Genomic DNA, 26,312 nt, shown 5'->3' on the forward strand with positions numbered 1-26,312 from the left:
TCACTTTCTTTAGCAATGAAGAGTGCAAAATGGTCAGTGAGGACTGCCTTAACAAATCTATTTCTTGCTGTTTCTTTGTAACATTCAGCCTCTGTCAGCTTGCTGTTAAGTGGTGGAAGTTGGCATTGTTGAAAAAACACCAAAATCCTTCTGCCAAATCAGAACTTGCTCTTGGTAGTTCCGAATCATGTAGGGAACAGTTGCAAGTGAGGAATCCAGACCTTTTAGAAAAACAAGTAAATGTGACACTTGGGATGATATAGCAACAAATTTCAAAGAAATTGATGCCATTCTTTGTCATGAACATGTTCAGGATATCACCTGTGTAGTTTGTGTGTGTTCAGAGTGTTGACTTGTCAGGGTTGTTCTGTATATGTGGTATTGTAGCCAACAACTTGAAATACCTGGTTTTAGCAAATTTTTTATTGTTTAAACTGTTAATTGTATGAGTTCAGAATAAACTTTATAAATGAGGGCATTTCCAGAAGGAATGTTATTCACTGTTGATACTTTCTCGTGGTGTATTTTTTGTAGCAGCTTTTCTGTTGTATTGGTAGAGGAGGGTTTTCATGGTGGGGAAAGATATTGCAGACTGGGATTTTGGCATAGGAATTAGATTCTGCTCTTGCCTAACTCAGTACTGTTTATAAGAGCCTAGAAGGCTTTACTGGACACAGAGAGTTATTTTGGATGTGGAGAATTATTCTTCCAAGTGGACTGTTCTGCAGTGGGGCACAGCATGTGTTTCTGTTACAGTGCCCATGAACTGATCTATTGAATTTGGTAAAGGTGTGCAAAGGAGACGAGACAATATCGTGATACCGTTCTTCAAAATGTAGCCTCCTAAGTGCCACTGATGGGTGGTAATTCCAGACAAACAGCCTTTGATCTATTAGTGATACAGAAATATAGAATCATCCAAGTTGGAAGAGACCTTCAAGATCATCCAGTTAGACCATTAGCCTAGCACTGTCATTGAAACCATTATATATCACTCAGATCTAGACACCTCTTAAACATCTCCAGGGCTGGTGAATCCACCACCTCCCTGGGAAAGTTATTCCAGTGCCTGACCACTCTAAAAGTGAAAAAGAAATTTCTAATATTTAATCTGAATTTCCCCAGTCTCAGCTTAAGGCCATTTCTTTGGATCTTCTCACTGAAGGCACCATGGAAGAGACCAGCCCCCACCTCCCTACAGCCTTCCTTGAGGGAGTTACAGAGAGCAATGGGGTCCCTCCTGAGCCTTCTCAAGACTGAACAACTCACTCAGCCATTCCCCACAGCACAGGTTTTCTACACCTTTCACAAGCCTTGTTGCCTTTCACTTGACACGCTCCAGCACCTCAATGTCCTTTTTAAAGTGAGAGGCCTAGAACTGAACACAGTATTCGAGGTGTGGCCTCACCAATGCTGAGTACAAGGAGAAATACACTGCATGTTCTTTCAATTGTTGTTTGTCCCTTCATTCCCTTCATTCATCACATTAAACATTATTCAACAGACTCAGGAAGGACCTTGTCGCGGTTCTGTTGCTCATAGCAGTATTTGCTATGCTAACGCTTCCTGTACACAATGCACATGGAGTTATATTGAAAGTCTGGGAAATGGATAGATAGATACCATGTTGAATGTTCTGTGCTCTATCTTATTTTCTCTTTATTATTTAATTTATACTTGCTAACTCCTATCCCTAATATAAAAAAACTCACCCTGCAAAAATACTGGCATCATAATTTCTGGGGCAAGATGAGAAAAGTTTGATTGGTGAAGAATTCCTTCAAGGAAAGCTGCCAGAAAGAAAAACCTGGCTAAAACCTGACCTATTATATGGTTTTACATGCCAAATAAAACGAAATGTTGATTGATTTTCTGAATAATGAATAAAATTGAAATGAGACACAGCATACCATTGTTTCAATGAATATTGTTTAAAAAGTAGCTTTCAGACCATCAGCATCATTAATTTAGACTTCAGTCTTGAAAGCTGTCATAGACATACAGGTTTTACCATTTTTTAATGCTTAGATATAAGTTTTAAAGGTGCTCAGTCAGTTGTGGCTTTTTTTTTTCCTTTTAAGGTCTTTCTCTTACATTACTGTTTGTCTTTCTTGGGTACTGCATTGCACCTCAAACAGGTTGTATTTACACCTGTGCAGTTGTTGTCTGTGGAATTGAAGGAAAGTGTAATTTCTTGTATGCATGCATAGGGGAAATACTGTCACTCAGCAATTCCTGAGAATTCTTTATTGATTCAAGCATTACTCTTGAGCTAGCTGTGTCTTTCAGGCAATTCAATTGTACTTCCAGGGAGTAGGCTTGGAAGAGGGACTAGTCAGAAATGAGGCATTGCCTAGGGCAGGGTTGCCAGGTTTAGCCCCAGTTACAGTAGAGTAGTCCCTGGGGAGCTGTTGTCCTCTCTGTTGTTTGAATCACTTGCTCCCTGAGCTCTCAACGAGCCATTCTGAGCTACCATCCTTGTGGCACAGATCCACTCACATGAGTATATGTTGTTGGCCTTTGGCCAAATTAAAGCATTGGTAGGCAACTTGTAAATTCATCTCTGCCTCTGCTGCCTACAGCCATCTGATGAGACACATAATCCTCAGGAGATCCCTAGAATACAGCGCCTAGCTGAAGGCAGGGAGAATTAAACGTTCTTAAATTGTTACCCAAAAATGTCTCCTAGCTGGTCTGGAGTTGGCCCAAGTGCTTCATTTGTAAGTCTTTTTTCAAGGTGTTGGCAAGGGTTCCCTCAGGAACGTATTTCTCCGTAATTCTCTTCTCTTTTCCAGGTTGTTGGCCACAAAATTGAAATCAAAAACTGGCAGCACAAACATGAAGCCTTAAGATCATTATGGGGTTTCTTGAACATTAAAGAATTGATTTCTGTTATAGAATGATTTGCAGAAAATTACTTATCTATTCAGCAGCCAAAGTTTTCTTTATTTTAGATCAAGTTTCTGGACTGTTGAACTGTTGGGAAAAGCAAAATAAACAATGTTTAAGAGCTACAGTAATTTCAAAAAGATTTCCAAATGGAAATAGACTGCTGCATCTTGGGGAGAGAAGGGACATGGAATATTTTCCTATTCTTTGGGCTCCAGAAGAATTAATTTTGATTAACCTAGCAATCTATCCAAAATACATTTCCTTGTCAACTTTTTAGTCCATGGGAAATTGGTTATAAGTTACTGTGTTTGGGGATATTTTTTTTCCACATCAGAAAAAACTTTAATTCTCTGCTTAGTATTTTAATAAGTTTCCATCCAGCGATTATAGAACTGCAATCAGCATATATAAGTGTATAATATTTGTCCAAAACTGCTGTCTTTTTATGTTCATAGGAAAGATTTTTTTTCCTTATACTTTTAGATTTTCCACAGTTGTGCTTTTTTAGGCTAAAATTTGGCAGTTAGATTATTTCCCTCCCACAGGTTTTATGTAGACCAAAGCCTGATCTGTCTGCTAATTATCTGTCTTTTACCCCTCAGTCTCCTTTAGATTAATAAGAAAAGCCTGTTAAGTTCACCTAGGCACCTTAGCAGTGGTAGGGGGGTGTCTGCTGTGTTATGTGCTTCAGTGTTCTCAGGTGCTGAGAAATACTGCATTTTCACTGTGCTTTAAAATGACTCTTGATTAATTAAATGGATTCTGGTTTTTTCTTTACCCTGGGCTTAGATATGTCTCTCTGTCGTTAGGATTTTTTTACCTTTTATGATCTTTTCAAAAGGCTAGTTTCACTTGAATATCAGGATATATTTTTATCCTTTGCTGTTTCATCTACTGCCACTGTTAGCTTCAGATACAGCTTAAGTTTTCAACTTGAATGTAGTACCTTGAACTTTTTCAAGTTACCTGTTGTTTGGAGGTTACAGTAGCTACGTAGTCTTCTGTAAAAGAAGTTAATTCTGTTCCTTAGGAAGTCAATACTTTTAAGCATTTCTAAACTCCCAGTTGAAACTTTGTCATGAGTAATCTATAGCTGTTTTTTAAAGTATTTTGGAAGAGCTGTAACCCTGGGACATTGATAAGTAGTGTCCTCTAGGCTTTTGTTTGTCTGGACATAAATATAGTTCTGGGATTTTGTTTTATTTAATCTCAGATTTTATTTAAATCTCAGAGATTGTCTCTTTTTCTCTGCCCTACCGACTGCTCATTTCAATTCAGTGGGACCTTCTTGACATCAGGATTGTGATTCACATTGGATGGTGATGAACTTCAAAGGCTTCTGCTAAAAATGGGCTGTATTTTTGCTGTTACCTTGAAATTGAACTCTTCTCAAATTAAAACTCCTTAGCTTAATGCCATTATACTAACATTTCAACTTGATTTCTTAGCACGTTACTCATTTTCAAGGCTGCTTCCAGTTCTGTTCTCTGTGATTCCCAAAACACACAGTGGAAGAGAGGCTATTCGAAACATAGTTTTGCAGCACAGGTCGATTTTGTGACTTTGGTTTTTTGTTTTATCAGTTTCTCAATCCCACTGCCCAAATGTTCTATTTTAAATTGAACAGGTGTCATTTTTCAACTTAGAAATCAAGATTTCCATTAATTCCATACAGTTTGATGAGAGTTGATTTGCCTTGCTTTTTCACTTGGCCAGACTTGTATTTTAGTGCTCCCTCTATTCCTTGACTGACATCTTGTCCTGGGTCACTTTATTCTCCATTGGCTTTTATAAAGCACTGAAAGTATAATCTGGAAGAGACTTGGATCAACATTTACATAACTATATAATAGTTTATTACCAAATAGTTGGTTTTATTTGAGGCAGAAATATTAGCTTCATTAGCCTATTTTCCTGGAAATTAAAAAGTCATTTCTGGTTGGTTCTGCAGTAAGGAAAGCCCAGACTTTCATAAAGATGGGGAAGAAGAAGGAAGTTGAATGCATAGTTTGATTGGTTTGGTTTTGGGTTTGGTCTGGTTTGTTTTTTTTTTTTTTTCCCTAAATGAAACAAGAGAAGAGCTCAATTAAAAGGAAATACATGTGGATGCAGATACGTATCTTCATGTTGGTATACAGAGAAAGGTAGTTGTGTGGCCTCATTTTTAAGAGACTGCTTAAGGGTTTAAAAATCTGGGTTTAGTAATTTTCTGTAGACTGTTCTGCATTTGATATTTTGAAGCTTTTCTTTTACCTGCTTGCTGGTAAATGTGTATTCTAGAATGACAAGAGCTATCATACTCAGTTGTTATGAAGTTAAATTTTTGGAGCATCAACGTAGTGAGTGGGATAAAACCATACTTAGGATATTCCAAAATGAAAGAAACAGTTACTTAAGGACTTCAAGGATTGCACTGCAGTGCTGTTAAACAGTGGCTTCTATACCTGGAGTGGTTACTATGCTTAAAATCTGGTTTGATACCTTTAAAGGAATCTTGATGAAAAAACAGATAAGGGAGTGAGGGCAAAAAAAACCCTGCTTTCCAGGCTGCTCTTCCTGCTATTGAAAATGTGTATGCTGCCTCTCTGCCTCTTTTTTTGCCCCTTGCCCTTTTAGCTGGATATTAGTTAGAATTACTGTTCTAAAGGATGCTACTGCCTTTGAGGAAGACTACATGGCACCAATATTATCAACGTTAATGTGAAGATTTCCTAAAAATATGCTGCACAGAACTCTCATACTATGTGTGTTACCATAAAATCTGAGTGCCTACTAGGAGCACATCAGGAAATTCAATTTACATTTGGGCTATTGTTAAACGGTCTTTTTCCATTCAACAGATAGGTCTCTGTGTTGAAGTATTTTGCTTTGGCATTAAAAGCTATACGCGTAGAAATGCATTAAAGAAACCAGACCAAACCAGTTTGGCTTTCACTTAAGTGAAAGGTGGTTTGTGCTGGTCTTGAATTCAGGAGAAGGGAGCCTCAATCTAATCTGGAGAGCTGTTCTGAGAAGAATGTGGCTTCTGCATAATGAACTTTATCTTCATTGTAGAAAGCTGACAATGTGTGAAGCTGTTGATCTTTCTTCATTTCAAAGCTGTAATTGATGGCCAGATAATAAGAGTCAATTCAGGGTAATAAGAGTCAAAGATAAATACCGAGCTTGATTCCATATTTAGTGGAAAAGAAAAATAGTCTGATCTGTCAACCCTTTGTGTTTGGATCTGCAATGCTGTTCTGCGTAGTCTACCAGTGTTCAAGATGGAGGTTGTAGTACAAGAGTATCACAGAAGATGCAGTTTTAGAAGGTGAATAATTGCAGCTGCAACTCTCTGCTAAACTTTTTCTCCTAAAATATCAATTTTATTCAGGCCTGAGCAAGTACTTGGTTACATAAGTGGATCATTTGCAAGTATTCATGTATTTGGGGTACACTTGCGATACAAGTGTAGTTGTACTTCACTGTTTCTTGGTCACTGGTTCTGAAGTGTTCTAACTACCATGGAGAATCCTTTGAGGCTTTATAACTCTGTTTTGCTAAGGTAGAGTACTGTATAATAGATTATACCAAATGCCATGAAAAAGCTTGCAGATTGCGTCTCCGACTTAGAACTTTGACTCTTGACATATTCCATTGCGTAAGAAATTCTCAGGGGAATTTGGAGTTATTTTCAAAAAAATTCCTGCTAAAAATGTCCTTTTCAAGACAAGGTATCTGTATATATTATATTAGCTTTTAGAGAAGAGGCTGTCTATCCATCTGATAAAATAATGTGGAGGATATCACCATTCCCCAAAAATACAAAAGTGACAAAATGTTGGTAATTAAAAAAAACCCAAAAAACTATCAGAAGAAGAATTCAGAATCTGTAGTGGTTACAAGAAATAAAGAAATACATTTTTTAGGACTCTAACATGAATTTCAGGATCACCTCCAGGTGTTCTTTGGAAGATAGCACAAGTTTGAATGGCAGTGGGTAGTAGCAATGCCAGTCTTTCCTCCTTTACCTCATGGTAAATATGCTGTAAGTACTTGTGTAATGTGATTGGATGTCCCTTGAGTTAGTGAGTTGGCCTTCAGGTGCAGGACGTTAGTTCAAATAAGAAGTCTGGGTATATTTTTCAGGACTGTAAGTTATGTCAGTCTTGTTGGTAGCAAGGCATTCTGTGAGCAGGAGAATTTATAAAGTCTAATGCTTAAAAAGGTGATATGTCCTTTAATTAATTAAATTTAATACGTAATTTTTATAATTAAAAAAAAAAAAATCCCTCGCATGAAATGCTTTAAAACTGCCAGTACCTCTAAAAGTAGGTAACTTGTGCTGAGAACTGAAGGTACAGAGCTGCTTGTTCTTGATAAATCAGCTGTGTGTTTGGATGTGGATGGTGTATTTAAATTACAACATGAATGAGGAAGGCAGTTCTTGGGATCCTTCCTGGGATTTCTCTCTGTGGAAATAAGGTTTGAATCCAGCTTTTCTGTCTTGTCCTTTAAATCACGGAGATAGCAGGGTGAGTGTTGCTTTTCAGTCTTGAATATTTAACAATAACAAAACCCAAACCAAAACAAACCCCCCTAACATAATAGCAAAAAACCACTTCAGCAGAAATAGTGAAGAGAATGCAGTGCATTCATTAGTGTGTGTCAGCTCCAAAATTTGAGTAGAAAAAGAAAGGGTTATATTTTATCTGTGCTGTGGATTGCCCCTTTACATGCTACATCACCATTCTGACCAGTGAGTTAACCCAGGGGCACTGATCTCTTTAGTGCATTAGTATCTAGACACAGTACTGCTGCAGAGCTGCAGCTATCCACAGTGATTATTGCTTTCCCACATTTCATAAAATAAACAATGTAAGGTATCGTAGTATCTATTTCTGTAATGTACTCATGATTTTGTAATTGCTGGAGTTACATCAGTAATTTTAAGTGATCACTGAACTTTTGTGGGCAGTGTCTTATCAAATAGGCTTATAAATCAAAATATTGCTAGACCTGCTTCATTAAATGATTTACTTTGCTAAACTAAAATGCTTTTTTTTTTCCAGAGTGGCATACACTTAGAAACTTCTGCTTTTATAAAGCAAAACAGTAATAATTTAAACTTTTCTGACCAATCTGTTGTGATTAATTTCTTATGTTTTTTCAGAGCAATACTTTCCCATTAAGGTATGGATTATATCCATACAGATTGGGAAAGATATGCTGAACATATCTGCTTTAAAAAAAGTATATCCTTACTACACAGTCCATTAATGTAAGAAATATTTTTTATGCATATGAGAAGTGTTCGATTTGTTATAAAAACCCTTGAAAGCAGTACACAAGCACAATTTAGGGAGCAAGAGTTTAAAGAGGATTCCTGATTGTTCTGCACTCAGCATACATGTAGATAAACAAACAGTTTTAAACCCAGGGAGTTTACAATCTAAAGGATGTGGAAATCAGAGAATTTTTTACTAGGCAAGTTCAGCAGCAGCGTTACAACTGCAGAGAAGCCAGCTGCAGTTTCAAACTGCATTGTTGGAAAGGAGTCCTCCAGCTCTATATATGGCTGCATCTGGGTGTAGTAACAAAACGTGGTATCTCCAACCTGCCACTCATGGTTTGATTTTTCAAAAGAAGACTCTGCCACAAACACATTTCCTGAATGTTTCCTTACCAGCTGTTTATGTCTTGGTGTGATTCTCTTCCATTGGAGGTGATCTGTTACCAGTTCCTGTGGTAAAGGAGTGCTAACACCTCACTTGCTATCATCTGCCTTCCTGCAGGAGCAAGGGCAACTTGAGTTAGCCAAATAGCAGAACCAGTGCTTTCCCTACCAGAGGGGTTAGCTCTATGGCCAGGAGTGGCCAAAATGTCAGAAAGATCTGACTAAGGCTTGAATGCTGAAGATTTTGAGATACCCAAGTGTCCCATAAGAAAGTGTGTCTTGACTTATTAATAGTGAGGGAAAAGCTACGTTGATGCATTGGTTAGAATGTTAAGCTGATGGGTAGAGGTTTATAGCAGCAGTTAAACTTTGAAAACTAGTTTTCACAAAAACAGAATTTCAAAAGCTTTTTTTCATGGCACCATTCTTTGCTGAACTGCTGTGTTGTCCTGTGGGACTCAAAAACACCAACTTGTTGTGTCTTAGTCAGAAAAAATTGAGGCTATTTTACTGTGTGGTACTTGGAGGCTGTGCTATTACAATAGTGCATTAAGACTTGGACATGAAATATCTTATTTAAAATAAAGCAACTGAAATGTTTCCAATTGAAGATAAATTGAATGTTCAAGTAGTTGAAAAGATAAAAACACAGAATGCAGTTTGTGTAAATATGAAAGACTTATTTGTCTACATCATCTTTCAGACTCATTAAACAGCCATAAGTGATTTAAATACAAATTAGGAAGCTGCACATCATGTTGCAGCCTACTCATGTAGGCTGAGCTCATCAGAAACTCCTTTTGTTCCTCCATTTCCTTCCACCTTACTTTCCCTGCAGATGCCAGCAGCACTGATTTACCTCATTTACAGGGCTCTGTTGAAGCCATTACCTCTGCAAGTGTCTCTGTTATTCTTGGTTCCTTTTTTATTGCTGATCCTGCTCCTTTTTTCTCTGACCTTTGGACCTCCATATTACACTGCATTCCTCTGCATGAGTTGAGGACTGCGATCTACTTTCTGATTTTCTTTTTTTCCCCCTATAATTCCTGCTTGTTGATCTTTGAAATTGATAGTCTAATATTTAGATAACACAGAAAACAAGATCATTGCAGAATGTATTGCAGAACTGGGAGGTTTTATGCTGGAAAATACTTTGTTCCTGTCAGCTAGTTTTTAATCTATAAATAATTGTCGGGTTGGCGTATTGCATACTGCAGGCTCTGTGTCTCTTACATGCCTCTAACAGGTTCTTGTTTTCAACCAGAATTGACAAGGCTATTCTGATATGCAGAACTTGCCACAAAATTTTTGTAATTCCATGAGTGCTTTGGTTATTAGGTAACAGATGGTGTGTCATTGTCAAGTTGAGGGTACAAATCCTTGGTTTGCATAGGCCAGTGGTATGTTGGCTTGTTTGTGAAATGTTCCACTGCAAATATTAGGAAATGTAATGAATTTATATATGTATTTTTTTAGGAGCAATGGATGAACTTCATAGCCTGGACCCAAGACGACAAGAATTGTTAGAGGCAAGATTCACAGGAGTAGTAAGTGGCAGCACTGGGAGTACTGGAAGTTGCAGTGTTGGAGCTAAAGTAAGTCCTAAGAGTAGTCATTCAGATCTGCCATCTTTGAAATACTAATATATCTCACACCATCTCATTTTCATATTGTCAGCGTGATTTACTTGTAAAAGCTTTGGGTTGGAAGAGGCTCTCAGAAAAATCCCTGTTTTTCTGTTATTTTGCTTTGAGATAGGATTGTTTATCATGAACGTCGAATTGTTCTTAAAAAACACTGAAGAATGAGCTTATACAAACTCTTTTGTGGCTTTGCTGTAGTGCACATGTGATCAGAGATGGAAGATTTTCCCATTATTTAGGTGGAGTTGTCCCTGCTGCAGATGACCATCTACTTAGGGAGTCTGGTGTGACATCTGTTTTCAAGATTAAACTCTTTTGAAGATTAATAGATATAGATAAATAAATTATTTCAACATTTTCAGACATTTATATCAGCTTCTCTTACTTTCATTGTAGAATTCCTGTCCTTTAGTATCTAAGCCAGGTTGCAACACTTGAGGAAGAACCTTATGAACACTGAATAATTACCTTCCATGTGTTGCATATTTCCTTTCAGTTAATACATCTGCAAAATAATTTTGTCTTTGTTGCGTATTCTTTTCAAGTTAGTAGCTTCAGCTTCCAAGACTGATTTCTCCAATACTGTTGCCTAGCCAGAAGTATTCAAATTTGTATTTGTGCATTTGAATGTTCTCCATCAAATATAGTACTTAATAAACTGATATTAAAAAGGTGTCATACTAATATTTTTAGGTGTGTTTCCCTTATGACTAAATTACTTCTGAATTCTGTTTCCAAACTGTTTGCAGTGTCCTCATGTTTTAAGTGCTTTACATAAACTTGTAGTATTTTTAGCTTCCTATGCTGTATTTTAATTACTGGTATAGATTACAGAACAAAATACTTCCTGATAGAAGACATTGATGAAATTTCTGAAGACATGTCATGTATCGATTACTATGAACAAACTACACAGAATTGAAATTATTATATAGTGATCTTGCATCATATCTTAATTTGCTTTGGAGAGTGACATGAAGGTAACTGTCACAAAACTGTAAAAAGGCGACAAACTTGTTACTACCATTTAAACCAAGAAGTGAGTTAAATAGGGGAAGAAATGAGATCGGATTGACACACTGACAGTGATGCTCTAGTGGTCTTCTCATTTTGATTGCAAACTTGTATATTTGCCATATCTGATGCTTAAAATTAGAAAGAGACAAACACAATGATTCTGGCCCGTTTTGTTTATTTATTCTTGGGTTCTCTAATGCTGCTTACTCCCCTAATTAACTCATTTTAATAGCTCAGGTAGCTGCTCATAATTCACATTAGTATTTGTCATTTTTTGTTAGTAGATCTGTACTTCTAACTTCATTGAACTTTTACTTTTTGATATAGCTGTTTTGGTCCATTATTTTGTTGCAAATTTTCCCTCATAATCTGTCTGCTGCTGTATGTGTAGTACTTTTTTTAAAGGCATTATCAAGTTTCTTGGGGTTCCACTTCTTTAAAATTTGATTCCCTGTGAGTCACTGCTTACCATTTCCATAAGTCTGTTGAAGTATTTTTCTTGTTGTCTGTTGTTAGCTGATTTTAGCTGTGAGCCAAATTACATTCCACTTTCACATTCTCAGTTTGTTCATTCACATTAGCCAGAAAAAGAAATTTAAAATAACTAATTTCCTTTTTCACTCTACCATGGAAAAAATACATTGCTTGTCCCTGATGCATTCCAAGATTTGTATCTCATCCAGTTGGTTTCCAAATGGATATCTAGATGAAGTGGTGTTTTTTTAATACTATCTAATGCTTTGATAAATGTTTGCAACAGATACTGTTACTACTGTTTCTTATAGATGCAGATCCAAGAGTTTTGGAATTTCTGGGAGGAAAAATCCCATCATGTTCAAGCTTTTTCAGTAAGCAGGGTTGGAAATACAAATGTAGGTTACCGATATTATTGTTGTATCTGACTTGGATGACCAGATAATGACAAAGGGCAAGGAAGGACTACATACAGACATTTCTGCACTAGAGGCTGCCCTGGGGGTGAAAAGATGCATGGAAATTTTGTGTGTTTAACTAATATTTCTCTAGAAATTTTAATTCAGAGATGATTTAGTTATTCAGATATCACAGATGAGTACTGTCCTGCAAACTGATACTGGGCTGGAATTTAATGCTCAGGAAAAAACTGCCTTGGAACTATTTCACTTCAAAGTATTTGTTCTGCCATCTTATATGGAAGAGACTGGTCCATCAGTATAAGAGTTTTGGTGTTGTTTTTTTTTTAATAAAAAGACACTCAGCTGATGATGACTCATAAAAATGTCCTCGTGACATGCTGTGTTCAAAAGATCTCTGAATAAATCAGCCTTAGTAAATGTCTAAAAAAAATACTGTAATTTGGGACTGTATCACTACTTGGGGTTGTTGTTTTTATTTCTTCCCTCACTAATGTAAATTTATTGTACTGGGGGAAATAATTTGTTTCAAGAATGTAGAATAATACTGTCAATAGGTGTTAATTTTCTCGAAGACAGACTAGACTATTGCAAAGATTATTTTTAAACGTATTCCGTGACAGAAAATGAAAACTTATTTTACTTAGCACCTCTTTTTCTTCAAAAATTGAAAAATTCTAGTAGTCTCTAGAACTTTCTTCAATGGTTTTGAATATGCTAGGGTATAACTTGCCTCAAAAGCAATGGAAATTCAGAATTTACTGTGCCCTGTGAAAATACCCACCTGTCAAACTTCTTATCCCTCTTTCCAGGCACAAGTGCTCTATAGTTAATTTTTCCATGAGAGCGTGAAATGACTTACTGGTTGTAACTGTGAGTGGTAACAGTGGATTATGTTTTATAACTCTGTGTATAATGTTGAATATTTTATTTGTCTTGGTAGGCCTCAACAAATAACGAGAGTTCAAATCACAGCTTTGGAAGCTTGGGATCTTTAAGTGATAAAGAATCAGAGGTAAGTGTATGGAGCAGATTCATTATTACCTCAGAATTTTAATGCTAACAAGTAATTTATTTTTATTCTACTTTGATGCCTTATTTTGTATAGAAGCTTTTAAAGTAAAATGCAGACTACTCAGATAGATAGGAAAGAGCATAAATTACTGAAAGACATTATCTCTTGGAAGAGGAACCATGACTGGAAGAAATGAGTTTCTTTGGACTTTTGGTCATGAAACTAGCTGCTTCTGCTTCTCTGTTATCTGTGTAGTCATGGTCTGAGGATGCATACAGCTTTTGGAGCTGAAAATGTTTGTATAGTTTGCTGTCTTTTGTTTCATAAGTAATAAGTGTTTCATCAGCACACATAACTTTTATCTTTGGATGAATCCTTGAAAATGCTCTAGAAACTGGTTTACTGTGTTTTCTTTTCAAATATGGATTTATGCCAAGGCCAGACATCCTTAGTAGACATCACCTTTTATTTGTAAAACCTGCAGTTGTCACTGCGTATTTTCTTACCTAACTCCAGTTTGTAATCCAAGAAAAGGATTCATGCTTTTACTAGGTTTAAATATGCAGAGCTCAGACTTCCCTTGAGTAGAATATTTTCCTCTTAGTGATGAGCATTGATATAGTTGCACTAATACTACAACTCTTAGAATGTACCTATTCTGGGGTCGGTGAATCCCTCTGACGGTTTTGCCTCTGCATGTCACAGATTGCATGGATAAGATTTATCCTTTGTAACCAAGAGTGGATTTCTGACCTAGGCCAGACCCTGTGTGACAGTGTGCCATGCTGGAGAGATGGTTATTTGGAATGTGCTGTTGGTGTTATTTTCACATCAGAGCTTTACTTTGAGGTCTAATTGTTCATTTGCTCAGTCACTGCAAGATGCTTTTTTACTGGGCTGTCAGCAAGTGAATTTAATTGGTTCCCAAAGCTGATACCTTATAAATAAAAGTTCTGTATGTGTGATTTGTTTTTCTTGTAGAAAAAAGCTCTGCTATGTTTTTTTTTCCCCTCACCTTTCCCAGCTGGATTATGCATCCAACTGCATAGACTATTTTCTTAACCAGAAGATTCTGTCTGCCTGTTGTTTTTATTCATGGCTTTTCCTAGAAATACTCTGGGCAGTGATGCAGTTCTGATGTAGGTGTGGGAATGGAAATGTGCTGCAGTAGCCTGAAGGTTATGATGCATTATTGCAATTCCTTGACAGAAAAACATGTCTATGAGTAGTTGAGTGATCTCAGAACATTGGCTATATGCGTAATAAGTTTTTGGTGTAGGAAAATGTTATTTTACAGTTCTATACATGAGATACAGAGGCAAACATCTTCCAAGGCATGTGAGTTTGAAAGTCTCTGCACAGTGTTTTAACCTCAAGTGTTGCTTCTGGGTAAGGATAATATTTTGTCTTTTAAATATTCTAAGACTTGTACTCTAAAATAGAAACAGACATCTTTTTCGAAAATGTCGCTGCACAGAAGTCCACTGTGCTCCATTGCACAGTGAAAGATGAGTCTTAATGACATTGAGTAGCAAAATACATTTTCTTGACCCTTTCAGAAGTTGTTAGTCATATTCACTTTAATTATAATTGTAATAGCAACTATGTTAATAAATTTTTACTGTTCTTAAAATCACATCTGGTTACTTATATGCTAAAGTACCATAAAAAGTAAGCTGTAGATTTTAATACTGCAAACAGGTTGTGGGATTGCTTTGTTGTGTTGGTTTTTGTTTGTTTTAATAGCATGACCTTGAAGGTTTCACAGTAACAGTGATGGTAGTGTGGAAATAAGACTTGCTCATTGGAGAGGCAGTGCCATCACTTGATGTTGAAAGAGCACTGTTGTATTATAGTAGGTCTTGGGAGGAAAAAAAAGTAGATATGCAAATCTCAGAATCATTGAAATTAATTTCTAGCAAGAGTGTCAATTTCTGATCAAACCCTGATGATGCATTCATGTCATTACTCTGTGCTTTCATCATGAAGTGGCACATTAAATCTGTGAATGTGAAGGGAAGACTCAGGGGAAGCACAGTGAAATTGAGGGGAAAACTAGGATCAAGACCAAGATGTATGAGGCTCTGCTAGTATGCCAAGCTGTGTGTGACTTTAATATAACTTTACAATCTAGCGCTGGATAACCTTAAAGGTATTTTATCTTGCTTATGAAATAGTAAGATTTTAATTTAAATCTTGGCTATAGGTAAATACTTCGGCAGCTACAGAAAGTAGCTTCAGTCTTCATTTATCAGGGAGATAATCCCCAGCCCCATTAGTCTTCAGTTTCTTGTAATTCATATGACTCCATTCATTAGGAAGGATTTTGGAGTACATTTTCTAGTGATTGATGTGTGCTGTACATTATCATGCGAATTTTGTGCTTAGAAAAAGGGAACATAACCTTGTTAAGTAACCTCATTAATAACCTCATTAGTGTGCTAGTACTTTCTGGTTTGGAAGGTTAAATTAAACACTGAAAGAAATCAGAAGAGCTTAAGGAAATACACATTTATGAATAACTTGAGTTTTAAAACTATAAACCTCTTTGAATGGCTGGTTTTACAAGCCACAGCAGCTGGAAACTAGTTTTGGTTGGGGAAATCTTACCATTAATTAGATTTTAAACTTTTCCTTTTTTTTTTTTGATATGGTAGGTAAAAATTACTGCATTAGAGTGTAACTGCAGAATTGAAAGTTGGAAAACAAGAATAACATGAAAATGCTTGGTTAAGTAGTTTCAATTTAGTTCGTGGAATGGTAGCTTAATGTTACCTATTTACCTGGCTATAATTCCAAATTATTAAAGTTAAAATTCTAAGCTATGCTTTCTGCTTGTAGAATCAATAGTCTTGAGTTAACTCCATTTCAGGAGTCTGTGTTATATACTTTGCTAATGTATGATAGCCCTGTAGATGATGCAGATGTCAGTTGGATGAGTTTATTTAAAATAATATATATTTAATTTAAACGTAACTTACAGCCTGATAATACAACATTTACGGTTGTAAAACTTCCAAAGATATCTTTATGAAGCTACACACTGAGTCAAAACACATAAAAAATACATGGTATAGGTAAGGAAGACCTTTCTTGTCCTGCTGGTTCTTTTATAGACTAATAATTTTTTAGGGATCACAGGTAGCTTAAAGTGGTTCTTGCCAACATAAATACTGTTGGGTATTCATAGTAAATTCATGTTTGAGCATATCCACACAAAGATTTTGGAATTGAAAGGTCCTTGAAATGATTTAGTGATGGTTGAAATTTGAATGTTGATACAATTTGCTGTGCTAAGAAAGCATACCTGGAGCAGCAAATGACAGATATGATAAAATGATATCATGAGAGAATGAAGCATCTTGTCGCTGATCTCAAATTTAGTCTGAGCTATTAAGGTAAAAATAGTTCATGTTTACCAGTTCAGTTTACTGATAAAATAGTTCATGTAATGTCTCCTATGCTTTCTCCAGCTATGTATGAGGCACCATGAAGAATACACACACAAAGAGCTGCAATATGTTGAACAAGAGCAGCTTTTATTATTTCAGTTGGGGAGACTTAACTGGTTTGAATCCTCAGATCAAAGGGGAGCAAATATAATTTAGAGATTCTTCTGATCACAGCCCTTTCTTGTTATCTGTGTTGTACATGGTGATTGTAATTTCCAGGCAACTGTGTAGAAAAATTTATTCCAGAAATATTAACAGATCTATATTTTTTCACTTATCATTGATACTTTTCTTTCTTTTCCTTGAGATAAAAGTGTATGGGGAGGATGGCACTTTCTAAGTGGATAGATATTAACATTTTGCTCTCTACTTTTTCCTCTTTTCTTTCTTTTTAATTCTCAGCAGATTCTAGAAATCTATACAGTTTTTATTAGTTTGGAAAAAGTGTATGAAAAAGTGTAGCATTATTGGCTTCTTATTGAAGCATTGGAAATTCGTGTTTATGCTACAGCAGTGTGTAGAAAACACCATCAAGAATCAGATTATTTCACTTAAGTATTTAGCTTTAAAACACTCACACTGAAATACAGAGATCTTGGTAAAATACAGACATAAATGAAACAAAAATGGGTGTTCATAAACCCTGGAATGAATGAAAAGGAGTAATTGCTTAAAAATTAATATGTGGAATTGCCTTTTGGGAAATTAAGAGTTACTTCTCACTTTGTTAAATACCTCTTCAAGCTTGTACTTGATTGACCAAAGATCATATTATCTAGTTTAACTATGATCTGAAATCGCATCCCTGCTGAATTGTGAGATCATGTTTTATGGATGAGGATTTAAATTTATTTCATAATAATACAAACAAATAGAGCTTATGTTGCATCATGTTCTTTTTGTTGTTTGTAGACTCCAGAGAAGAAACAGTCAGAACCTTCCAGAGGAAGAAAAAGAAAAGCAGACACTCAGAGTGAAAGCAGCCAAGGTAAATTAAAATGTAAACTGACTAGGTAGTGACTGCATGTAACACAGTTTTGACTGTTAGCCTTAAAAATTCTGTATTTTAGCTTATGTAAGATGGGTGTTATGTTTTGGATGATAAGTTATGTATTCTTGTCACCCTCCCATTTGTCACTGGAAGGGATGGGCAAGTAAAACATGAATGGGACTGGTAATTACCGAAAAGAATCATGAGCTGCTGCATGTGTAACTCACAGCTATGATTCTGTAATCTTCTTAAGAATTGCAGCAATTCTTCTCGTGCAAAATGTCTTGTGGTTTGAATTTCTTTTCAATAGATAAGGGGGGAAAAAGATTAGCAATTACAATATCTGATGCGTGTTTTAAAGGTATGTATAAGAACTTAATTTTATTCTTCCTTTTTTGTGGAAGATTGTATTAGTCTAGAAGAGTGGGGAAATCATGATGAGACTGATTTCTAATTTACAAAGTTTAGTTTTTGTCATTCCTCTCTTTTGTGTGACAACTGGTGGAAATTTAACCTTAAAACAAAAATTCATCAGAAGGGGTGTGGAAATAGTTCAGATAACATCTTTATCAGATTTATTTTTCATTCTAACAGAGCTAGAAAATGTCACTTCAGATATAAAGCAGTGGGCTCCCTATCTGGAAGTCTTTGTGATGCAGCATGCTATTAGTAGAATAATCATGTTGTTTGATTAAAATTAATTTCTTCCTAAATGTTACTTTGTAGACAACTACTTTGTTCAAAGAACCTGCATGAATTTTCCTATTTTCATTGTCCTAGTAGCTTATCCTTCCTCTTACTAATGAGTGTTGAAATTAGAGATGATGGAAATTTTTGGGCCTTTTTAATATAGAAAACATTATTATAATATCTTCACTGTTTTACTGTCAGCAGCAGTAAAACTGAGTAGTCTGCACTGCAATATTCTCAAGGAGCTGGCCTAAGAAATTGCAGCCTCTTGGAGTGGTACAGTGAAGTTGAAGCAGAGCAAAAATCTCCTATTGTATTGGAAAAAAGAAACAAGAAATCAATCTCTTGTATATTGCATACCTGGGATATTGGCTTTGTAATATGTAAATTAATCTATAAATATTGAAGAAAATGATTATTTAGAACATAGAAGTAATTGGAAGGTGGTATAAATCACTGTAAATCTATTCATAATCGGCTGTGCCAAAATTATTTGACATATTTCTTCAGTGCAGAGCTCTGTAACATGACATCAAATAGATTTTTCCATACTGAAGAGGAATGCAGTCTGTCTCATTTACCTGCATGAAAGCAAGTTTGATAAAGTGGTGTATGAGAGTTAAGCACAAGGACAGAAAATATTAGTAGAATTACAGGGTAGGTAAAGAACTGGCTGGAGAGAAGTAGCAGCAATACATACACTGGCTGGGTAACTACTGGAGAAGTTGGCTGTGTGCTGTTCTAGGTCTTGGAATTATTTTATCTAAATTTTTCTGTTAAAAGTCTTGACACAAAAAGGGCTGTCAAATATTTCTGGTTTTTTATGTTACTTCTTAGTGACACAGCATTATGCGGCAGTGTCAGTACAGAGGTATATTGAACTAGAGAGAATTCATCAGGTCTGAAACAACAGAAAAGCTTGAAAATCTTTGCTAAAAAGTGGAAATCATATTTATGGATCTATGGGTAATGATCTCCTAATATATTGCAAAAATTTCTTTCTATAAAGTAAAAAATATTTGAACAATAGTCCATTTCCAAGATGTTTCCTAACAGGTTGTCTGACTTCTACAGGAGAGAAGCCCAGTCTTAAGATTTATTGGTCATCTTAGGGCCAAACAGAAGAAAACATTTGTGCATCGTGTAATGTACAGGTGCAATCTCTGGAATGCCATGTAGAGGCTAGGTCCTCCTGTTGAATAAATACAATTCATGTTAGTTCTCCTGAACTCTCAATCCATTTAAGGTAAATTCTAATCTCAGTCACTGGAGTTTTATTTCCCTAGTTAGCACTATGAGTTACCCAATTCATAAGCAGGTTAAGAGGACTGGAAATACTTGTCATTCTCTATGTCCTCACTGTTACTGGTACCTAGGAAAATCCTTGGGCAGAATATTTGGGCATAATAACTGATCTGGACTATATATAATGTTAGTAGACTCAGTCAATTTGATACTTTGAGATAGTCCTTGAAAAGGGGAGGGACTTACAGCTGAAGGTTTGATCTGTAAGATGAGAGATGAGTTTTTTGTCATCTTTAAGAGGGTTTCTGTAGAGTCTACTCTAAACTGGTTTAGGAATTGAGGGTGACTTAATAACTGATTTCTCAATGAATGGAATATGTAAATCCCTTGGTTTTGGCAATCCCTAATTACCTATATAGGGACATCACATATTACCACATCAAAGAAAACCAATTAACAAGTGGTAAAATTTTACTATAATTATTGTATAGGTAAAAATGTAAGACACCATCACAAGTAATTTATTTAACAAATTCTAATGTATTACTGTGTTTATTGCAGGAAAGAATATTGGGGGACGTGGTCACAAGATTAGTGACTATTTTGAGGTAAGAATTCTGTAGATTGTACTTTGGTTTTAAAATTTTCTTCTAAAATATCCTTTTAGCTTTTTTTTGGATGCTACAACATATTTTGGTTATAATGGATAGGCCTTTTGAGAGGTTACTTCTTTTTTCTTTATGTATGCTTCTGAGTATTAAACCTTGAAGTAGAGATGCAGTGGTCTCCTGATGGAGCCTGAACTAAAATACAAAAACCATTGTCTTTCACAGTGTTCTTTAAGCAGCTAAAGGTTGCATTAATAAAAGTAATACAATCTGATTTACAAATTCTGTGTACAGACGTGCTGTAGACTGTACTGTGTACATTCAGTAGATGTGTAATGTATTTTGAGAAGATTGACTGAATGGAGGTCCATATGTGCTCTACAGTACCAAGGTGGAAACGGCTCAAGTCCAGTGCGAGGCATACCTCCCGCAATCCGCTCTCCTCAGAATTCACATTCCGCTCCTTCTTCTGTAAGTCTGGGAACTTCATAACTGCAGGAGATAGCTTTATAGTCTAAAAATAGGAAAAGTGAAAAGAATCTGTATTCAAGGGGAGAGTTTTCAAAGGGACGAGTCCTAGGAAAGAATTCATTCTTCCAACAGGAAAAAAAGAAATCAAATTAAGTATTAAAACTAAATTTTTCTATTAGCACTTGGTCATTTTTTTTTAAACGTGTTTTTAAATACAAGGTAGTTATGTAAAATGTTGAATAAATGTTAAAATGTTGTAATGACGTCTATTCATAGGCCTCACACAAAAAAGGGAGGTTCTTTGTTACTTATAAGGAAACTTGGGCCCCTAGCTTGGGACTTGGGACAAAAGCTCAGGTTTTGATAAATTGTAATTTTCCTCAATAATTGATACCTAATCCGCCTCTAAAATTCTCTTTGGTCGTGCTAATTCATTTTTTTCCTTCCCATAAGCACAATTTTAGTGCTCAGCATATCGTGTTATTCTGAATGGCTAAATAAATTTTGCCAGTTACAGAAAAGATTTGTTTTCTCTGAAGGTAGACCTCAGCTTTTATTCCATGTGCTTTCAACTTCAGGCATCCTCTTGGTCTTGCCAACAATGTGGAGTGTAATACAGATTTTGGAATTTGGCTTGAAAAAAGGTCTCATTCACACAAACTAGGTTCATTAACAGGATTTGTGTTCTGATCTGCACTAGCTTCCCCTCTCTGGTTCTTCCATGTGAACTCAACATTCCAAAAATAACTCACATTATTCTTGAGTTGTGAAAACTCAGAATCAGAAAAATAAGACTTTGTAAGACTGACATCACCTTATGTCAGTCTTGTATTGTCTTAAATTTTTCAGTCTGTTTCCCAAAAGTGACAATCTCAGTTTTCTCAGAGAATATGTTCATCCTTCCTGAACTGCAAGTGGTATGTAACACCATACTGATAGCTCTCAATGCAGTGCTCCAAGTAGTAGCTTGTGTAAAAAAATGCCTTATTTCTCTGTTCTTTACGACGTTCCTGCCAAGAGTTGTACCAAGGCTATGCTCATAATTAAATATTACACCTGTATCTAAAATACTTTGCTTTCATGCCTTTCAGGTTCGACAGAATAGTCCTTCTCCTACTTCATTAGCTTTTGGGGACCACCCTCTCACACAACCAAAGCAGTTATCTATTAAAATTACTCAGGTAACTTTTTGAGTAGATCACTTTAGATTGCAGGAAAAAAAAAAAAAAAAGCAGTTATGTTTATTTCTTATAAACTTCTTTATTTCTTATGAACTCTTAAAGACTTTCAAAAGCTTTGCTTTTTAAAATTGCCAAAGCATTTTTCAGTTAAGTTCAGCAGCTTGTAATTTAAATATCTCTGGAGAGTTTTGTATTCTGCACTTGCTCGACTCCCAGCATGGCACTTCATGATTACATAGATGACCATGGCATTGGTAGGTTTTTGTTCAAGATTTTAGCTGTTGTGTGATTATAGAAGTAGAGGCTGCTTTTTCAGGCAGTATTTGAATTGACAGCTGCCATTGTCATACTGCATTTAAAATCCGACATTGAAGAAGAAAAATGAGATGGATGAGATGGCAGTCAAAATGATCAACACAATTCTGACATGACTTTTAAAAGCTGAAATAAACTGTTTCATTCTCTCTGCCATTTCTGATGTGATCTGTCCTGTCTTCCACATTAGTCAGAAAAAGGTTGCTTCACCTGTTGACTGGTACAGAGAAATGAATTAGTTGACATTTATGTTCTTGCCCTGTTTTTTGTGCTTTTTTATGTAACTTCACAGTTGGTGATGAAATCTTTTAATACTGTTAATGGTTTGTCTCAACTGTTCACATTTGTCCTCATGAAGAGGGAAAGTGATTTTGAATAAGAACCTTTAATGACACTTCCAAACAACTGAAAATAAGATTTTTCTGGTCTTGTTGAATGTTTATTTCTCTGCCTAACAAGCATAAAAAGAATAATGTTGTAGTTATAAAAGGAAAGGATAAATATTTCAAAATGTTCTTTCTAGACTGATCTCACAATGCTGAAATTAGCTGCACTAGAAAGTAATAAAAATCAAGACTTGGAAAAGAAAGAAGGTCGTATAGATGACTTACTCAGGGTAAGTGTTGGACATGGGGTAAAGGTATTTATTCAGAACAGCAGACTAAATATGAGGACAAGTTTTTAGATTTTTAAAAAATTACTTAAATAAAAAACGTATAACAAGTTTTTAATTTTTGTAATTTTCTTCTTAAATCTAAGAAGGCTATATAATGAAATGTATAAGATATTTTTTCAGCTTCTGTGCTACAACTTGTTAATGATTAAATATGTTTATAGACTTCTGAAGGTGCAAAGAAAGGCGATGCCATTTGCAGGCAGTTGATTAATTCCTTAAATTCGTATTATAAGTCACCTAATGGGTGGTTTTGGGGTTTTTTTTTGGTTCTAATTGTGAATAGCCATTATCTATGGAACAACTGTTGGCATTTTCAGAATGGAGGTGATTATGACAGAAATAAATACAGGCAATGAATAACTACTTTCAATAAGAAAACTACACAATACTTTAAGACCTCTTTTCAGAAAAAAAATCTTAATGCTTATGCTCTTGAAGGAAGCACTGGAGATGGGATATACAGAAATATGAAATATAAAACAAAGCTGTATTTCACAAGTTGTAGTCTATTTAGTGTTTCTATGTGTACATACATATGTACAATACATAAAAATATTAACCCATGCAATGATGTACTATGAAATTGTATATGTAGATTGTTTTAACACATGTTCAACAATATGGGATAGACAATCTTAAACTATTTTAATTTTTTTTTTTAAATCAAAATAATATTGTTGTGGGATTTTTAAGGTAATAAGTTAAATATAATGGGAATACAGGGAATTTGTTAAACTTCCTACTCAGATCATTGGAACTTTTATAATTGTGAAATTTTTGCTTTCTTTTAAATTGAAGATGTTAGGATTCACTTGACTTCATAAATCATGTGTAAAGATCTGATGCTAAAATATAAACTTCCAGTTTGAATGTATGGAGCCCTCAGTGGAGAGCTGAACATGAGATTGGTACAGAGTTTGTATATATCCTCATTATGCTGAATGCTCTTTAATACAGAATGCAGGACGATGTAAAGGAAATGAAAACGAATCAAGGCATCCTCCTATAGATAGGGATATATCTGTGAAATGAAATTTTTATTTAGATAAGTAGATGTGTTTATGCATGTATGTTCCTTACTTTAGTCATGTGAAATTAGATATATTTATGTTCTGTGACAGCTGATTTAGAAAACAGTGTTTCAGTATATCTCTTCATATTTTGTATATATTTATTAGGCTAATTGTGATCTTAGAAGACAAATAGATGAACAACAAAAACTACTTGAAAAATACAAAGAAAGGTTAAACAAATGTATTTCAATGAGCAAGAAGCTTCTAATTGAAAAGGTAAGTTCACGGCTCTTAAAATCTTTGTGATAAAAGTTGGGAGATTGCTGTAAAACTCCATTATGATTCCTTCATTTTCACTTCAACTTTTTCACATTAGTCACTTGAGATTGAAACTTCATATCCATGATCTCTATCTGGCAGTATTTTTATAAACCTGAATAAGCTAAATAAAATGTTTAGCCTTTTTCACATTGTGGAAAATGTGCTTTTTTTAATTTAAGGATTTACCCATTGTAAATAACTCAAAATAGCAAAGCATGAAAGTTATGAATTTAATGTGTGGCATATTTTCTGGACAAATTGTAAGATCACAGTGGATAAAAGAATTTTTGAACATAATCTGTTGTGAAGAGGAGATGGATAATACCTCTTTGTGAGATACTCAAGTGGCTACAGTAATTTTTGATGTAAAATGATTAAATGCCATGTTAGCTCAGAATTAATGGAAAAAAGGAAATGAAGATGACTACCTTCACACTACTATTAATGAAAGAATCACTTTTTTAAAATTTCATGCCAATTATATTTAAACTAGTAGCAATTTATTAGAAGACAAGGATACCTTGTTTCTCTCCCTCTTCTTTAAAATAGCCTAAATTTTAAAAAATCTTTAAAAGTTAGTAGCAAATCATGTTATTAGAAATTAAGGTACAAAAAAGTTTAAGATAAACAGCCCCAGTGCCTCACCTCATGCTAGCTGCTGTATCCTGCTGTCATATACAATGGCACAGAGTGAGCCACTGGAGGATTCAGGAGAATTTTCTCACTAGCATGTCATAAATAAATTACTGCAGATCTTTTTAAGTTCCAGCATGAGGGGAATGCAGGGAAAAGATGGATCCGATCTTTTTGGCATGATAGTAAGTGCATACCTTCAGACTGAGAATACCACAAGGGATATTTCCTGTGAAAGGCCCTTCTTCAGTCTAGAAGTCTGTAAAAAGAGCCTTAATTCTGACAACTTCTCATTCTTTGTGTGTGTGATTTTGGGCCACAGACATTTCTTCTGAAGCAAGCAATCGTAGCAATCAAAGAGGTTTCCTTGCATTAGGTGTTCATAGTGCTCTTTCTGTGAGGGAAAGGCAGACTCGGTTGTTGTCACATCCCAAGGGTGCTTGTGCTAAGTGCTGGTTCTCAGAAGGGCATCTGCTTGTCACTGCAAGTGAATATCTGTTCAGCCTGCCCACAGTGTGTTGCCACACAGAGGTCCCTGCCCCAGGTCACTTGGTACAAGCACTCACATAGATGCTCTGTCAAGGAAGTTTCCAGGCCAAGTATAGGAAGTGCTTTCTTTATGATGTCTGAGTCAGTTCATTTGTTGTAGTAGACATGTACAGATAGAATCTTAATTGTATGCTCTATGATGCTGATACTCTAAATAAAGTGTTTTTTTAAATGATGAAGAGCAGCAAACTTTATAGGAAAACAGAGCCAAACTCAGGGTTTTTTGGTGTATAAGTTGTCCTCTAGTACTGGTTCTGGCAACTGCAGATGCTTGAGTTCTGTAGTAATTAGAATAAATGGGGTAAATACTACAATGTATTTTTGTTGACTCTCCTCTTATCCCTGCCTTATAAGGCTGTTGGAGGAAAAAAAAACCCTGAGTATTTTATTGACTTTTTGAACACTTTGGTGTTACTAAATATGAATTTTTTTTGTTGTTTTCTTAGAGCACACAGGAGAAGCTGGCAAGCAGAGAGAAGAGCATGCAAGACAGATTACGCCTGGGGCATTTTACAACAGTTCGTCATGGTGCTTCATTTACTGAACAGTGGACAGATGGCTTTGCATTTCAAAATCTTGTGAAGTTAGTCAATGCTATGTTCTTAAAGTTCTCACTAATTGTTACTTCCCTCTAGTGGACTTTTTTATTACTAATGTTCTAGGATTGAAGCAGCTTTTCATATGTTGTATTTTGCTTTGCCTTTTGAAGACTGAGAATAGAATATAGAACTCCATTAATCAGGTGAGGGAATGCTAAGGTTGTGTTGTCTTTAAAAAACAGTTCGGTTCCACTTTGTTTTAACTATCTTTAGAAAAGCATGAATGTGGTAAATAAGCAGCACATAGTTATTCAACTCAGCTGATAGAATTATAAAGGTAAATCAGTGAATTTTCAGGAAGCTAGCCAAGTATCACTGGTGGCCATTGGGACAGATGAGCCCTGTGAAGTTGTCACTGGTCACATAGGTGCTACCTGCACATCCTCGTGGCAACAGCTTTTTCTGGCATCCCGCCCCTTAGTGCTGTGAAGGAGCAGAGACAGATCTGGCAG

General features: G+C 35.6%; 1 protein-coding gene across 5 annotated transcripts in view; it reads left to right on the top strand.

The window, feature by feature from the left end:
- TLK1 (tousled like kinase 1) overlaps positions 1 to 26,312 on the top strand; it is a 68,230-nt gene that overhangs the window by 15,746 nt on the left and 26,172 nt on the right. For all 5 annotated transcript variants that reach the window (XM_053982041.1, XM_053982040.1, XM_053982043.1 and 2 more), the window contains exons 2-10: positions 10,025 to 10,143; positions 13,045 to 13,116; positions 17,481 to 17,556; positions 20,056 to 20,102; positions 20,487 to 20,573; positions 21,665 to 21,754; positions 22,593 to 22,685; positions 23,924 to 24,034; positions 25,708 to 25,844. In XM_053982041.1, the coding sequence (XP_053838016.1) occupies positions 10,030 to 10,143; positions 13,045 to 13,116; positions 17,481 to 17,556; positions 20,056 to 20,102; positions 20,487 to 20,573; positions 21,665 to 21,754; positions 22,593 to 22,685; positions 23,924 to 24,034; positions 25,708 to 25,844 (827 nt within the window). In that variant the 5' untranslated portion in view covers positions 10,025 to 10,029. The remainder of the gene's footprint in view (positions 1 to 10,024; positions 10,144 to 13,044; positions 13,117 to 17,480; positions 17,557 to 20,055; positions 20,103 to 20,486; positions 20,574 to 21,664; positions 21,755 to 22,592; positions 22,686 to 23,923; positions 24,035 to 25,707; positions 25,845 to 26,312) is intronic.

The sequence above is a fragment of the Vidua macroura genome, chromosome 7 (genome assembly GCF_024509145.1).
Source record: "Vidua macroura isolate BioBank_ID:100142 chromosome 7, ASM2450914v1, whole genome shotgun sequence".
NCBI lineage: Eukaryota > Metazoa > Chordata > Aves > Passeriformes > Viduidae > Vidua > Vidua macroura.